The sequence below is a fragment of the Strix aluco genome, chromosome 3 (assembly GCF_031877795.1).
Source record: "Strix aluco isolate bStrAlu1 chromosome 3, bStrAlu1.hap1, whole genome shotgun sequence".
NCBI classification, from domain to species: domain Eukaryota; kingdom Metazoa; phylum Chordata; class Aves; order Strigiformes; family Strigidae; genus Strix; species Strix aluco.
In genome coordinates this window covers 37,446,092-37,462,166 of record NC_133933.1, presented here as the reverse complement: position 1 = coordinate 37,462,166, position 16,075 = coordinate 37,446,092, and the positions used below count along the sequence as shown (strand labels likewise).

General features: G+C 33.9%; 1 protein-coding gene across 1 annotated transcript in view; it reads right to left on the bottom strand.

Moving 5' to 3' along the window:
- KIF6 (kinesin family member 6) overlaps positions 1–16,075 on the bottom strand; it is a 172,214-nt gene that overhangs the window by 104,734 nt on the left and 51,405 nt on the right. Inside the window, exons 9-10 of the mRNA XM_074818123.1 lie at positions 14,163–14,249; positions 9,051–9,154 (exon numbers count right to left, since the gene is read on the bottom strand). Coding sequence (XP_074674224.1) covers positions 9,051–9,154; positions 14,163–14,249 — 191 coding nt within the window. The remainder of the gene's footprint in view (positions 1–9,050; positions 9,155–14,162; positions 14,250–16,075) is intronic.

Sequence of the window (16,075 nt, the reverse complement as noted above, 5' to 3'; positions counted from 1 at the left end):
CAGATTTGGAAGGACTCATTTTGACCTTGCTTTATGTGCCATGATTCATTTCTGGGAGAGCTTGCCTTTTAACCCCTGATCACTGACACTGTATATTATGTATCAAAATTAAGTTTGCTTAAAGAACAATTAATTTTGTGTGTCAGCTGTGAACTCTGTGACAAGCCAAATGGAAATCCAAGTTTATGAAAAACAGGCTTCAAACAAAGAAGCTACTGAAACACTTGAGGTAATCAGAGAGGTTGCTTCAATTACAGAAGTTTGCTTACCTACTTTTGCAATAGCTTTCCTATTGCTAACATAGTCCGTATCATTTTTTTTCTTTCTATATTACTTTTGAAAATTATCTTTTAAGTTTAATAATGATCTTTGTGTTATTAAAAAGTAACTCCACATCTCCATATATTTATGAATCCATTTACCTAAATGTGCATGACAGTTGAAGAAGAATTGCCATTATATTTAATAAGAGCTAATCATGTAAGTTAGCTTCAAGTGTGTGTGCATCAATATGGGAACACCATGGAGATTGTAAGCAGCAAATTTTATCAATAATGTTATCGAGAACCAAAGAAAAAAGGGAAGGTATTTCCAGGCATTGTTGCTAACAGCATGACAAAGAAGATAAAGTACACAGAACACATCTGCACTGAGAAGAGCTTTAACACATTACTGATGGGTAGTGGACATGACAGCAACTGCCTAACATAATCTACATATATAGAGGATAATGCTGTGTTCTGTATCCAGAAAAAACTGCTTGACCTCTAATTTAACAAAAGTGAGTTAACTCCTGGGTGAAATAGTAATAATTAAGATAACTAAATAGTGGAACTGGTTACCTAAGCCTTTGTATAATTCCCTCAGTAGATATTTGTAAGAATAGCCTTATTATCATAGCCCTGGAATAGGCTGCATTGATTTAGTGCAATCTTAGAGCAGAGAAGTAAGAGCAATAAGTCCTTGAGTGTCTTTCTACAGTCTGGAAGATTTTTACACTTTTTTCACTTTAAATATCTATACAGTGCTCTAACAACTGAAAAAAGGACAATAAAGACAAAGATCCCCTTTCTGCTACTGATTGCAATGAAATTAAAAGGTCTAAACATAATACAGTTCATAGTGAAGTGCTTACATGTACATGTGCGTGGAAGTTGAGCAATAGTAAAGTTGCATACTACAAATTCACTGTGAGGTTCAGTTTCATCCTCTAAACTGAAAACGCGTTCTAAACCACCCTGTAAATAATGGTATTGAATTATACTAGCAACTGTGTTTTAAGAAACAAAATTATGGGTGAAACTAAAGTAATTGCTGCAAGTTGCAGAACTTCTGCTTTTTTTGTTTGTTTGTTTTAGGAAAGCTTTTGAAACTAAAGGCTAGGTTCTGAGGCACCACTTACTTTTCAGGAGTCATTCTCAATGGCAAAGTCAGTCAGACAGATGGAAACTGAACTGACACTTCTGTCAGACATTCCTCCAGCTAGCCACTACAAAATAACTGTGATGGGGGGAAAAAGAAAAAAAATCCAAACACAATATTCTTGATGAAGTGAAACAGAGGTAGGTCTGCATGAACTCTGATAAAATACGTAAATCTTTATTTCATTGCAGCCTTCCTCCCAAATTATGTATTTAAAAAAACCCCAACAAACACCTTTGGGGGTAATTTTCTAGTATTTTCAATTTCTCGTTTTCATAGTAGGTTATTCAAAGACAAAGAATAGTCCACAAATGATCGGACTGTTTCATATAGCCAGGCAATAGAAAACTGAATGAGAATAAGGAAATGTAAAGCCTAATACTGATTTTTTAAATCCATGGACATTTCACTTCCTTTGTTTGTACCTCAATTTGTGCACCCATGAAACAGGCAATTATATCAAGTTATCTAAGAGATTCACAGAATATTAGATTATGTGAACTATGTAGATACTCTAGAAATCATGCACAAATCCAGAATTTTTAATCCAATGACATTATATATATTGGGACTGATCCTGCAAGATGTTAACTAAACTCCTTAGAAGTCTCAGATAATGAGTTGGAAGGCCTCAGAAACATCATTGGAAATCATCTGAAAGCAAAGTACCTACAAACCTAAATTATTCTTGAAAGCAAATGCTTCAGATTTTCAAAATTTTACCACTGCTGTAATTTGAAGCTCTTGAAGATGATTTTTGAGATTTCTATTATATATTAAAGCTTGGAAAACTTTTGGACTTTGAGTTGGTATGATGAAGTGAATCCTATGACACTTCCAGAAGCAAATATCATGATTTTTAAACTTTCCAGTCTCTCAAGCCTGCATAGATAGCAATCCTCTTAAATGGTGAAAAAAAAGCTTATAAGATTTGAATAATGTTATGAATACAGTAATGTTCCTGAAAAGGAAGTCATGATATCTCACAAAACAAAACACAACCCAAAACCAAAGAGCCACAGACATAGTAAAAATTTGAAGTTCTCATATTTAGAAATGTAAAAAGAACAGATGAAAATAGAGAGCACAGCAATCTGGCCAATGATTTACATGTATAGAGATAAACTGATTTTCATAAATATTGAATGTTGGCTGTATTTATTGGTCTAATATGAACATGTTTGTTAGACCAAATGGTCTTTCCTAACTTACTATTCCTAATTATCTAGGGGTTCAAGTGCTTATAAAATAACTGATAATAGAGCTAAAGCACACTCTTCCCTATTGATAATGAGTAGAATCAGATTTTTGAAATACCATGTGTAATTTGTTAATATTATAGGCAACAATTAGGATTTATATTCTGCTTCTTTACATAGTCAATAGGCTGGCATCCAAAGAGATTACCTCAATTCAAACTGGCATGGAACATTCTGATTTTTGTTTCAGTTGTATCGAGTTCAGTTATTTGAGGGTAAAAATTTTGAAAATAGGGCTTCTAATTTTTTAAAGCAATCAAACATTATCATACACACAGATGAATGATTACCATTAAACACTTGTACTGCACAGTAGAGAAGCATACATCTTCTATTACAGATATAATCCCCCCCTTTTATTTTATTAGACATATGGGCAAAGCCATTTTTGCTACCTCCTTATGTGAGATGTTTCTGAATTAGATGGCTACAATGTGGCGAACAGATGTAAACAGTTTCTACACAGTTGAAAATTATTCATTCCAATGATGAAATGTACACAGATCTAAATCTTTGCATCAGTAAGTCAAGGGGAGATTTAGCATGGACTATAAAAAGACCAAGACTGGCTTATACAGGGAAAAAAATGCCTACATTAATACTACACATGCAAATTTTTTTGCAAAGAAGAAACCTGTCAAGTATCTTGCTGAGTAGATGATTTCCTTCTTTAACAGCACTTTATAATAACAAACCAAAAGCACATACATAAAGAAATGCTACTCACTGCCAGCTAATATTTGTGGCCATAACAGTAGTCATATTCTAATCTCTAGATAATATCTAAAAGTAGCAAGAGAAAACAAAGCTTCAGTTTACCTAAATTTGAAAAATATAAATATCTCTGAGGAGAAGGCAGAAAGAAATTGAAATAAAAAGAACGAACATAGGACAAGCATAAAAACTATCCAAAGAACTCAAGAGGGCTCATACAGACGAATACTGATACATTCCTACAGTATAGAAGAGGTAGTTTTGAAAAAATTGTGCAAAGTATCACTTATAGGTTGTTAATTAGATGTAAAAGCTCAGAAGAAAGAGATTTTCAAAAAGCATTTAAAGTGCCAAAAGATGCAAACAGGTATTTAGTCGTACGTTCAGAAGCAACTCAGTTGACCAAGCATTCAACGAATTTCAGTGAGATTCAAAAAGCTCCTATGATCTGACACTTTTGAACACACATATTTGGAAATTGGGTCCAAGATTTTTTCAAACATCTAAATAATTAAATTCAGCTATGCACTCTTTTATCCATACACCTCATCAATATGAGTTACACTATATTTCAGTACCTTTCTTGAAACCCTGTTACATTAGATGACTCGTATAATTTTGAACATAGAAAACAGGACATAGTATGTAGTCTCTTTTTTTTTCTTATCCCCACGGTAAAACAACAAACTTGCTAATCTTTGAAAAGAACATTAAAATATCTCTCAATAGTTTCAATGTAAAAGGTTATCAGTTTAAATAAGAACTTTTTTCTATTTTCAGTGACCTTGGAACAAAATAGCGAGATCAAAGAAAAGTATTTACACTTTAAGCATCCAGCTTAGGTACCTGCATTAGTAATCTGAACTTCCTGTGCTGTCACTAAAGATTTTATAATATGTAAGAAAAAATGCCCTCTAGAGGTTGATTTAATAGCATTCTAAACCAGACGTCTAAGCTAGAAGTTAATGTGAAACATTTTAAGACTACTTTATAGTTAAAGTAGCTTCTTTTCTCTTGAATATTGCCTACAGAGCTTATCTCAGTCAGTCTGCTAACTTCTACACAAATCCACTGTCTGCAAAGCTGGGTTGACATAAGGCAAGGTAATATGCTTCCATTTCTTCCACCTTGCAACAGAAATTGAACACTGACATCAGCAAATAAGAACATTTGCTCTGCTTTGTAAATGAAACCATTTGTTCGACAGCTTAAGGATGAGTAACTGTTAAAGCTCTATATTGTACAACAGTGCAATATTGTTAATACCATGATAGCATACAGATGTCACAATGTTGAAACAGAAATATGAAAGACAGAAAGAAGTAATGAGAAATCCAGGACTTGAGTAAGATGAACAATATATGACTGTTGAAGTAAAAAATAGAAGTGTTTGTAATAACATATGTATCTGAAAAAAATAAGGTAAAGTTATTAATAAATTAAAGTGCTAAGCCAGTACTTCCGGTCCTGTTCCTAGAGAATTCCAACTGGCAAAAGCTCTGGAAGCGTGGGTGCTCTGGAACACAGGACCTTGATTTGAAATCCTGACTTTCTGGGCACACATTGTAAATTGCTAGTGAGTTCATTTATAAGAACAAAAAAAAAGAATCCCAAACGACTCAAACAAAAAGGACTCTCCCTTTTACTTTTGGCATGCTTCTCACAAAAAAAAAAAAAAAAAAAAAAAATCATCTGAAGGCCATTTAATTCTATTCTAAAGCATAATACAGAAGCCTGCAAGAGTACAATTTCCTTCTATTTGGGATGTATGATGTTATTTTCTAGTCCAAAGTGTTCCTTTCTTTTTTTTCCCCCTAAACAAGAAACTAATTCTCCAGCTCAAAGAAATATTTAGAGATCAGCCCTTTACAGCTGAGGAAGTAGATGGTAAGATCCAAAGCAAGCAATTCAGACTTTGGAAGCATTTTATGAACTATGTTCTGAACCACTTATGTAGTTTAGCTGAATTTTTTATGCTGTGTTTTTTAAATAAACAAAATGAGAGCAGCAGAATTCATGTATGTTTAACATTTATGAGAATAAAATAATAAAATAAAAAATATGACATAGTAATGTAAATGCTTACCATTTAACACAGAATTCTGAAGTAAGAATTCCAGACAGCTGTAGTTTTATTCACAGGACTGTTAAATGATGTTGTATTATAATTTAGCATTCACAAGAAAAGTCAAGAGCATTTGTTTTCCATTTTGTTTTAAACTTAGTGAATGACAATGTGACATTATAGTGGTTATGAGGAAAGCCTATTTGACATGTTATTCTTCTTCCATTAAATGAATAATAATAATAACACTAATATAGTAAAATAAGAATTAAGTGAGAAAAAAAAAAAAAGAATGAACTAAAGCTTATTCACATGCTAACTTGAAACATCTAGCAATTTCAACTGTGTTGAGTAGCCCACTGATTTTTTTTGGAATGCCCTGAAAGGAAACAAGTGGAATGACCTCATTATTGTAAGAAATGTTTGGCATTTCTTGACTTAGTAAGTCAAGAAATGTACAAAATATCATTTTAACATAATATTAATACTTATTTCCAGGGAAATCACTAACACTTATTTCCTGCAACATATGTAGAGAGCAAAAAACCTATGCATTACCGTAAGCACTTTATTAGACTAACAAGATATTATTGGATCTACACATGTACCACTGGACCCAGTTTCATTTTAGCATCTATCTTCTATTGAAAAGTGCCTGAGATGAAGGCTTGTGCAGAGACAACAAAACAAATATGTACATAGAGCATGGAGTTTTTCATTGACATGTTTTGTACCTTTGATCATTTGTGTTCAGAATCAAAGAATACAATTTATTTAAGTTTAAGAGAAGATATCCTAACTAAGCAGAAATGTCTAAACACTATTTGAAATCCATAATGACCCTAATTATAATTTCCTCTCTGGCATATTAAAAAAGCATCAATTAAAAAAAAAAATTATTCTGTCTGGAATCCCCTACAGTACCACTCGCCTAAGAACCATTCTTGGGTGTTGACTCCAAATAAACTGCAACACAGTATGTTGCGTTATCACCTATACCGTGTTTCTTTCCCTCTTCTGTCTGTCATAACAATCTGACCCATAGGTATTCTGATAAGTAATATTATTTAAGTTTCATTATAGATGCAACACTAGATGCAAACCACAACATAGACATTTTCCAGTAATGGTAAATCACGATTTTATCAGCCCCCATCCAGGTCAGTACTTCTGTTTGAACTAGTCACTTGTATATTTATTCTTTCATGTGAACAAACCCTCCAGATAACAAGTAACTCCAAACTCAGATGGTCAGTCTCAATAAACAGAATTGTCACAAAGATTTGCTGTGTTATGCACTGATAGACTCTAACAGGAGACAGAACACTTAGATGTTATCTGTTGATTTTCATAAATGCTCAGGACATTTATGGACAAGAGGCTGAGACAGATGTAAAACAGTATGGTCACAAATATTATCACAATATGAAAGTGAGCTCAAAATGTATATGTGTTCAAAATCACAGAAAGATTGAAAAGATTCTCATTGAAGCAGTGGCTTTTTGTACTATCATTTCATTACACTCTCATTTGGACATTTAGTCCGCATAGGTTGTTTACCTGTGAACACTCTGCTTGCAAGAACACATACAACGCAAAACTCATAAAACCTGACATTTGATATTTACCCTCACTTGAGCTGTTTAAAAAAAGATTGACTTATATTTCAGCATTCCATTCAACTACAGCATATAGTATTAATAAGCTAGTCTGACTCACGGATATGACAGTTATTCTCTAGCAGTATCTTCTGCTCTCTGTTTGAAACTATGCTACCCATAAAAAACTCTTTTTTCCATTTTAAGCCTATATTAAAAATAATGACCTTTGAAGAAGGCCTCTATAAGGCATTCATGACTGACGAAGTTAATTGTTTGAGGTCCGTCTTGTTTATTATTATCTTTGGGAAAAGTATTTCAGTCAGCAGTACTCAAGCTTTGTTCTATATTTTAATTGTAGAGCATTTATTCCAAGAAAGAATTTACTTCTGAAACAATGAACACACATGCTACATAAGCCTGAGTAAACATAAATAAATGATAAATTTAAAAAACTTAAAAATTTGTGTTGTCCTAATATAGCTGAGGTCCTTGAAAGTTATTTTGCCTTCTGTGTCTTATTACAGGTAGAAACCCAATAAAATCTCCTCCCTGCTTCTTTCTGGAGGAATGGAATGCAAAATTCCTTGCCATGATCTCAGAAGAAACCTTTTCTGACAACATAATGGACTGTATATTGTGCTATATAGATAAAAATGAAAAACATACCACTGATACACTTTTAGTCACACATTTCTGAAACAAGGCCTCCCAGACGGATTGTACAGTGCAGCTGTATGCAGATGGTACGTTCCTAGTTTTCCTTTGCATATTCGTAGTAAAAACTTCCACCAACTGTGAACTCATTTACATTTATAAGACTGCTATTCTCATGGGAAAAAGTCAGGTAGGAAATCTTAGGAGGTAAGGTCCATGTGTGGCCTAAAACCCACTAATTATTTCCAAAAACCCGGTTTCCCTGTACAAACTAAACAGCAAACAAGACCACAGTGGAAAATTCATGTGACAGATTTTTATAATAATGTTAGGAAAGTACACCTTGAAATTAATATATAGATAATTTAAGTATATCTGAAAAAAGTCACTGAGTCAATCGTCTTCTGAAGGACTAGTTCTGTCAGGGTAAAAAGAAACTAGCTAATAAGGGCATTTAATTTTTCATGTAAAGAAAAAAAAAGTAGCAACTTGTCCTTATGTTTCCAGAATATCCTGGATGTCAGGGGAAATTGTTAGCACTAGTAGTTTTCTTCTGGACCAGTTCCAAGAGAAATTAAAACAAGACTAAAAATTCTCACAGCTTCAACTTAGTTACCATTAATATACTAACCAAACAAAATTTCTAGGCAGTTACTACTTTCTTTATACAGATGAGGCAGAGATTAAATTCCATTTTACAGAATCAATTAATTTTTCAAAACTGGGAATTGAATTTAGTTATTGTGAACATTTAGATCTAAGTAAATATTTCTACATTATACATAGAAAGTTCTTACATGCTGTACTGATATGTTACAAAAAGCTGTAAGATGTTACAACATTTATGTGAATTAATCATCCATTTTCAATAGCATGCTCCATAAAAAAAATGACTATTTGGCTTTTAAGACATTGTGTATCAGAAATGCAAGATTTCTCTTGGCCTATGTCAAACTAACACTGCAGCAGGATACTTTCAGCACAAAAAATATTTATTGAATTCTACTCAGATCGTATATCCAGTTTTGAGAGAGACTGTTTTTTAATTCTGCACTATTATACAACACTTCTTTTTGCCTGGCATCTGACAGGCATTCCCATCCTTTGCGTTTACTTTACTTCACTTCCTTAAAGCTGAGGCTGCAAAAACACAGCCAGCAGCCTCACAGAGCTTTTAATGGAAAACTGCCATTCTAACCTGGCACCTAACTTCACTTTATTATTCACTCAGAAAAGTTTAAAACTCTGAGATTAATTTAAATATTTATGCCAACAAAGAAACTGATGAAAAGTATCACCACAAAAGAAGAAAATGAAAACAATGTAAGGCATTACTGAAGTAGCTCTTCTTGTGAAAGCTCTGACGTTCTTTGTTTGCCAGTCACCAGCGCCAGCTCATCCTTCAACTCCTGGATCTCCTTTTTCAGCTGCACAATCATCTACAAACAGCAAGGCATAAACCAAGTATCACCTACAAATTAATAGCTAGTTTATGGTTTTTGTATTAGAAGGCTGAGTTTAGGGAAATATTATACTTTGGTTTTCTCTTTCTTTAAACAACATCTTTTTTTCAAAAACAGTCCAATGCCTTAAATACACCAAGCACTTTTCTTCCTTTTCCATTTATAAAAACAAAAAAAGGCTTCCAAACTCAGTAAAATTTCTGTGTTAGAAGACATGGCTCTACAGAAAGATTTCAAAAGATTATTTGTAAAAGAGAAAAATAATTTGCCATAGGAATAAAAAAAGCTTTTTGACTCATTAGTTCTGCCTGTTAGTAATGAAAACACATTTAAAATAGAACTGATATCTTTGTTAGAGAAAGGACAACTACACAACAAAAGTGATTTTTTTTTTTTTACCTTTCCTTTAGAAACAAATTCCAAAATAATATCTTTCTATTTTAATCTTAACTTTTCTTCTTTTTCATTAATATTCCACTCTTCTTGTAATTAACAGCATACTATAATTGTAGGATGTATCAGTTGCTAACAACAAACGATTAGTATAAATCAACATAATGAAATTAAATTGCATCAATGAATAGTAATGACTGAGAACGTGACTTGGAGAACTGTACTAGATTTTTAAATTCTAATAGCTCATTATTGGAGCCTGTACTTCTGGAAAAGGTGTCTGTGTAAAAACCATATTTTACAAATCTTTAGTCTCCCAGGGCCAAATTCTACAAAGCAGGAACAATATGTAAATCTGTAAGTCTAAAACATGAATGAGCAAGTTCTTGGATACTTTATGATTAATCATTTTAATGATGCATCACCTCGTAATGGCTCAAATGTATCAGGAGTCTAATGATATTTCTAGATGGATGTGAATACACTGATTCCATGTGCAAAATCAGTTTCCAAGAGAATAATATTTTCAAGGAAAAATGAATCATTCTTGATTGCATGTGCTTTCTAGAAATAAGATTGTTGAAATTGATAACACGTTTTTATTGGATGTTAATATTCCTTCATACATTTGCATTTCTTTTAATGTTTAAATTTAACCATGACTTCCTAAACTTTGAATGAGCATTTTGACTTTAAAAATCAAAATACTCTAAACATACATATGATTATTTCTTTTATCTAAACTTACTGGCAACACAATTGTGACTATAAAGTATGGAAGGCTAACATAATATTTTGTTTAATAATCTATTAAGGTGGTGAACTGTTAAATTACAGATGTTGCAAGAGTGCTTCAAGAATATTGCAGGCAAAACATTTTAACCTGATTTTAGGTTGCCTTATGCTGGTGCCATACTCTGATGTAGTCTGTGCCAATTAGTGAGTCAATAAAATAAAATTTGGGGCTGGAGTATAAAATGGCAGAAAGCTGAACTGATAGTACCATCCCTGTTCAATGTTCAAATCTGTCAGGATGATTAACCTCAATCTGACAACAACAGAAATACCATTTTCAGGATATGGATAAAAGATTGATTTTCAAGTATTAAGACAAACAAAAATCTCCATAAGCATAATATTTTAATTTCTATTTTTAAATGAATGCATTTGGCATTCAACAACAGTTTCATTTTCAGTTTAAACCAAATCCTTTGGTCATGAGTGAGAGAGGTTCAAAGCTGAGTTTCTTAAAATGTACAATGGGTACAAGTTCATCTTCTTAGTAAGATACAGTCAGGAAGTCTCCGTTATGAAGAATGAAGTTTACACAACAGTCAGACTTAACTCAGCTATATCAAGAGTTATTATGCACGTCCTTTATAAAGCATGCATTCAACTTACAGATGATAAATACTGCAAATAAATGGCATTTGATTTTATGAAAAAAATTATAAGTCCAGCACTTTAATGAATAATCAAGTTGCACCCTGGGAATGTACTTTAGGTAGTTAAGATGAGCAACAAATTCCACAATGAGCACAGAGCCATATAAAGTCTAGGTACCTGTGTTCCCCTGCCTTTTCCACAAGATGGGATGGTTTTCTAACTCTCATGAGTCCATTTTTGCTTTACTTGCTAAATGATCCTGCAGAGCGAGACATACCAAACTCGTGGAGTATAGCTCCACAGGATGTAGTAAATGTTCAGGAGCCTGCATGTGTTCCACCTCAATCAAAGGCTTTTGTGGCCATGGAAGAAATGTTTTGCATGATTTGCTACTATAAAGCCTACATAGGAAAGAAAAAAAAGGACAGACAGACAGAAATGAAGAAGTTGTTCAGTGCATACTGTGTTTATTTTTTAGCCACTCTTTTTTTTTTTTTTCTTTTTTGTGATGCTGTTACTGTTAGAAATTGTTAGGAAAGAAACATAAATAAAATAATAAAAGAAGAAAAAAGCAGAAAATCTGACAAGAATCTCCTATTCCCTTTGAACTTCAAGGACAAGAGAAAATAAAAGCACAATCATTAACAGTAACCAAAATATGCTAATTACCATGAAGTAACAATGAATGAAATAATCAACCGTCTAATCCCCTAATTTTTAGACAACAAATGCTTCTTACATTATATAATCTAGCATTCTGCAGTCTAGCATTCAAGGGGAAAGCCTTTCCTAGCCAGCTCAGAAGGTCATATAAGAACAAAATGCATAAAAATTGTAATTATAAATTAGTCACAAGAAATTTAGAAATACAGTTATAATTTTGCCCATTAAAAAGAATGATGATGAGATTAGTATATCATAAAACATACAGGACCACTGAAATTAGCATATTTCATTCAGATTTTATATTTTTTAGAGGTGAAAAACTCAGTTCAAATTTATAATTATGTTGTTAAAAATCATGTTTTAAATATTGTCTATTTATATATAAACAGAATAATATAATAGCATGATCTGAATTTATTTTACATCTGATGTCTCTGTCATAGAAACAGAGGGTGTGCTGAAATGCATCCATAGATCTTTCTTCATTATATCCATATATGCACGGTCAGTGTAACCTCAGTCAAACATTTCCCATATCAGAAAACATCTCTGATATACAGCGTACAACCCAGCTGGTCCAGTAGCTATCATTATCTGCAATACTATGTTGAATTAATCAATCCTTAATAGGTGTACTTCGTATTTACAAAAGAAATACATTTTCGAGGTAATGCAGAACATTACACTAAATAAAATAACAAAGGACTCTTAATATAGCAGAACTTATCATTACAGAGCACATCTTCAAACAAATCTGGTATGCAACAAGCTAGAGGCATATGAAATCTTTCGAAGGAAAGACTAGCCAAATACTAAAAAGAAAAAAAAATATTTTTTAATGAATATTAAAAGAAGAAACTTGTTTTCTTTATGCTTTGTGCTTTACCAATATGATTACCTCTATCCTTCTCTGCAATTCTTAAATCCCCAATCCATTCTGCAGAGCTCCTCTGCTGCTCTTTGGGTTGTGAAATCAGTTTAATGCTTTAGTGTGGAAATCCTATTTCTACACCTCATTTACTTGTCTTCCTTTTTTCCTAATGGTAACTTTACAGAGTTCTTTCTTCCTAGCTAAAATGTTCCTTTGACCAATCTGTATCTGTATGTTTCTTTGCTTTTTAATACACAAACTGTTTCATTGCAGCAGCGTGCCGTCACCAAGTGACTAGTAGCCTTAGTAGATTTTTTAAGAGACATCCAACTATCTGTGACTATGATTTAGAAACTAACACCTTGTTGTGGTTTGAACTCAGACGGTAGCAAATTGCCACGTGGCCCATTGTTTACTCCCCCCCCGGTGAAACAGGGGAGGGACATAGTGTAGATGGGGATAAAGCCCCCGTAGTGCCCATGAAAAATATGCTGGGGAAGACTGTCTGAGTTACTCCTGCATCAGGTAAAGGTAAACCCATGCGTGGGATTACTTTTGCCCAAGTACCTGGGTGCACTTGGTGGCTAATGCAGGAGGATGGAGAAGTCTGATGTGTGCCTCAAGGAGATTTGATTTTGGGTGAAAATAGCCAGTGAACTGGACTGTCAACCCTGTTATTGCAACTGGTGCCTCACAACATCCTCCTGCCACATCCAAAGCCTTCTGCTCCACCGACTGAGCCGACTCTGCCTCATTCCTCCAGCCTTAAAGACTGCCATGACAGATCGAAATCAAAGTTATGGACTAAATGAACTCAGTAGACATTTTGGAAGGATGGCTCATAGACTGAGGGAATGATATCTGTGAGACCTGGGAAAACGGGTGGTGATTCCTTAGAATGTATTTGGAACCTGAGCATGACGTCAATGGTATGGAATAAGGGGTGGAGACTGTCCTGGTTTTAGCCAGGATAGGGTTAACTTTCCTTGGGCTGAGAGGGAGCACAGCTGAAGGGCTGGGTCCTGATCGATCATTGGAGCATTCCATGGCATGTGACATCAAAGCTCAGCATATAGGCGGGCACGTGCTCTCTCACATGCCTTGTTTTGTTTTTGGTTTCCGGATCAGCTTGGCGGAGTTCTTCTGGTGCGGTGGGATTGCTGCTGGGGATGGGCTCTGTCCCAGTCACCGTTTGGTGAGCCACTACTGCATTTTACCCATTTTGGACTACTATTATTACTGTTGTTTTTGCTAGTATTTTTTTTTTATTTCACCTACAAATCTCTTCTTTTTTGTCCCTCTCCTATTTCATCAGGCTGGGGGGTTGGGGGGAGAGTAAACAACTGGCCACGTGGCAATTTGCTACGGGCTGAGTTAAAAGCAAAACACACCTTAAAAGAAGAAACACAAAGATGATTATGAATGTGACTGTTGCCTCTCAGATGCCTTAAGAGCTGAGAAAGTCTGTAGAGCTTTTATAAAGGTTCATTTAATTACAACTATGTTCAAACCAGAAAAAAATAGTAGCTATTTTATAAAAAAGATTGGAACTTGCATCTAAAAACAATTTAATGGGATGATTCAGTATAAAATCCTCAACATCCATTTGACTGCTCTTGATTATTAAAACAAGAAATCTCCTTTCCTCTGCCCCCACACAACTCTCACCAGTCTGGGGTCAATTTCTTCATTAAGAACTGCTTCATTCTTAATCAGAGCAACTCGCTGTGCAAATCTGCAGGTTGATATAGATTCCTGGAAGAGAAAAAAAAAAAGAGAAAAAAGAAAAATTTCAGTTAGCTTTGCACCAGATAAGTAGAACAGAATGCTAATGAAGTCATCCAACTAAGATTCTATATTTTACAGAAATAATCTATAATTTCATATTCCAAAACAATAATATTCAAGGGAAATTAGGTTAGCATATTAATGACAGTGACATATAAAACTGTCAAATCATAGTACATATTTTATTAACCCAGTCAATCTCCTGATCAGCTGTGTTTCAAATGAGTCCCCAGCTGGCACTAAAGGATAAGAAAGCCGTACTACTCAGAAGGTAAAAACTTTTGAATTTTGAGAAAAAGAGAAAAATAACTAAAACCATTCTTTTTTTGTGAAAATGGAACTAGAGAAGTGTATGTAAAAGTCTGGGAAAAGAGATGAAGGGAAGAAAAGTGGAAGTCTGGGACAAACAAGAAACAAGCTGCAAGACTTGGAACTAGAAGGCATAGAGGAGAACTATGATACCAGATAAAAATCTGTCAGATGAGCTAAGATGGGGTGCAGGAGGAAAGGAAGGCAGAAAGAAGGTACAAGACTGAGTTTGTGGAGGAAACTGGGACAACCAGTGTATAGTCCCATCTAGGGTACAGAATGGAATCTAAGTATTGTTCCCTCCTTTGAGATCAGCCAATACTTGCATGCCAGACCCTGCTAAAGAACTTATCTACTTAATGCATAAAAAGCCAGCAATTGTTCTCAGTTAGATCAAAGAATAAAACATCATGCAGTAGTCTTAGAAGTTTCAATATGCTTGATAAACTATGAGAAAATTTTCTGTGATGTGCCAGTCTGCATTTAAAATATAAGAATTTATACATAATCCCTACATTAAGAGAACTTTACTACTGTTATAGGCACATATTTCGGAACCAAAGTAATTCTGCAGTTTTCAGTCTTCCAACATATGAAAATACCAATTTAAATATATGGTCATATACTTCTTTTTCCACAGGACTTCTGTCTCTTTCAGTGCTTGGAGGGGTAGTATCTGAATTAAGGTTACATGATGAAAGATCTAGTGTTTATTGCCAAAGACATAATATATACACACAGAATCTAAAAAGAGTTTTCAAGTAAAGGAAAGGAAGGCCTTGCAGTTAAAGAGCTGCACCCAGTCTTAGCTGGATTCTATGTTTGCCTCTGCTGTACAGGTCCTGTGTTATGATGATCAGCTAATGTGATTTTAATTAAGTTCTATACATATATTAAGTACAAATATATGTATGGTACACACACATACATTTCCACCAGACCTCTTTGCCCCGTTCAATGTGAAGCATATGTTAAATTAATGAGTAGCTAATGAATTCAGTCTTCAATGTTCAATATGTAAGCTGATGATCTATTTATTCTATGCCATCAAAATGGTAATCAAATCTGACAGCTACTAACTTCCTAATCACTTTTTCTGCCATGCTTATCATTACAGTATCTGAGGGCTTCACAAAAATTAATTGGTTAACCCTCTAGGTACTTCTTTGCTGCAAGTATGTGGAATGACCTCACTTAACAGAAGGGAAACTGCAGTTAAAACTACCAAAAAAATTATATTTGATTATTATCATTATATGGTCTTCTGTTCAAAATAACTTCCATTCCACTTCAGTTACAGCTATAATAATTAATATATCTACAATTCAGAATCAGCATCTTCTTTCAAGCACAAAACTAGCACAAAAAATGTGATGTAGGTGATGTGAGAAATTGTACACAAACTCTTTGGTAGAAGTAGAAACATAATCTAGTTCCCTACAATAATATTCTGTTTATCCTCTTCATGAGAGTGCCCTTTCTTT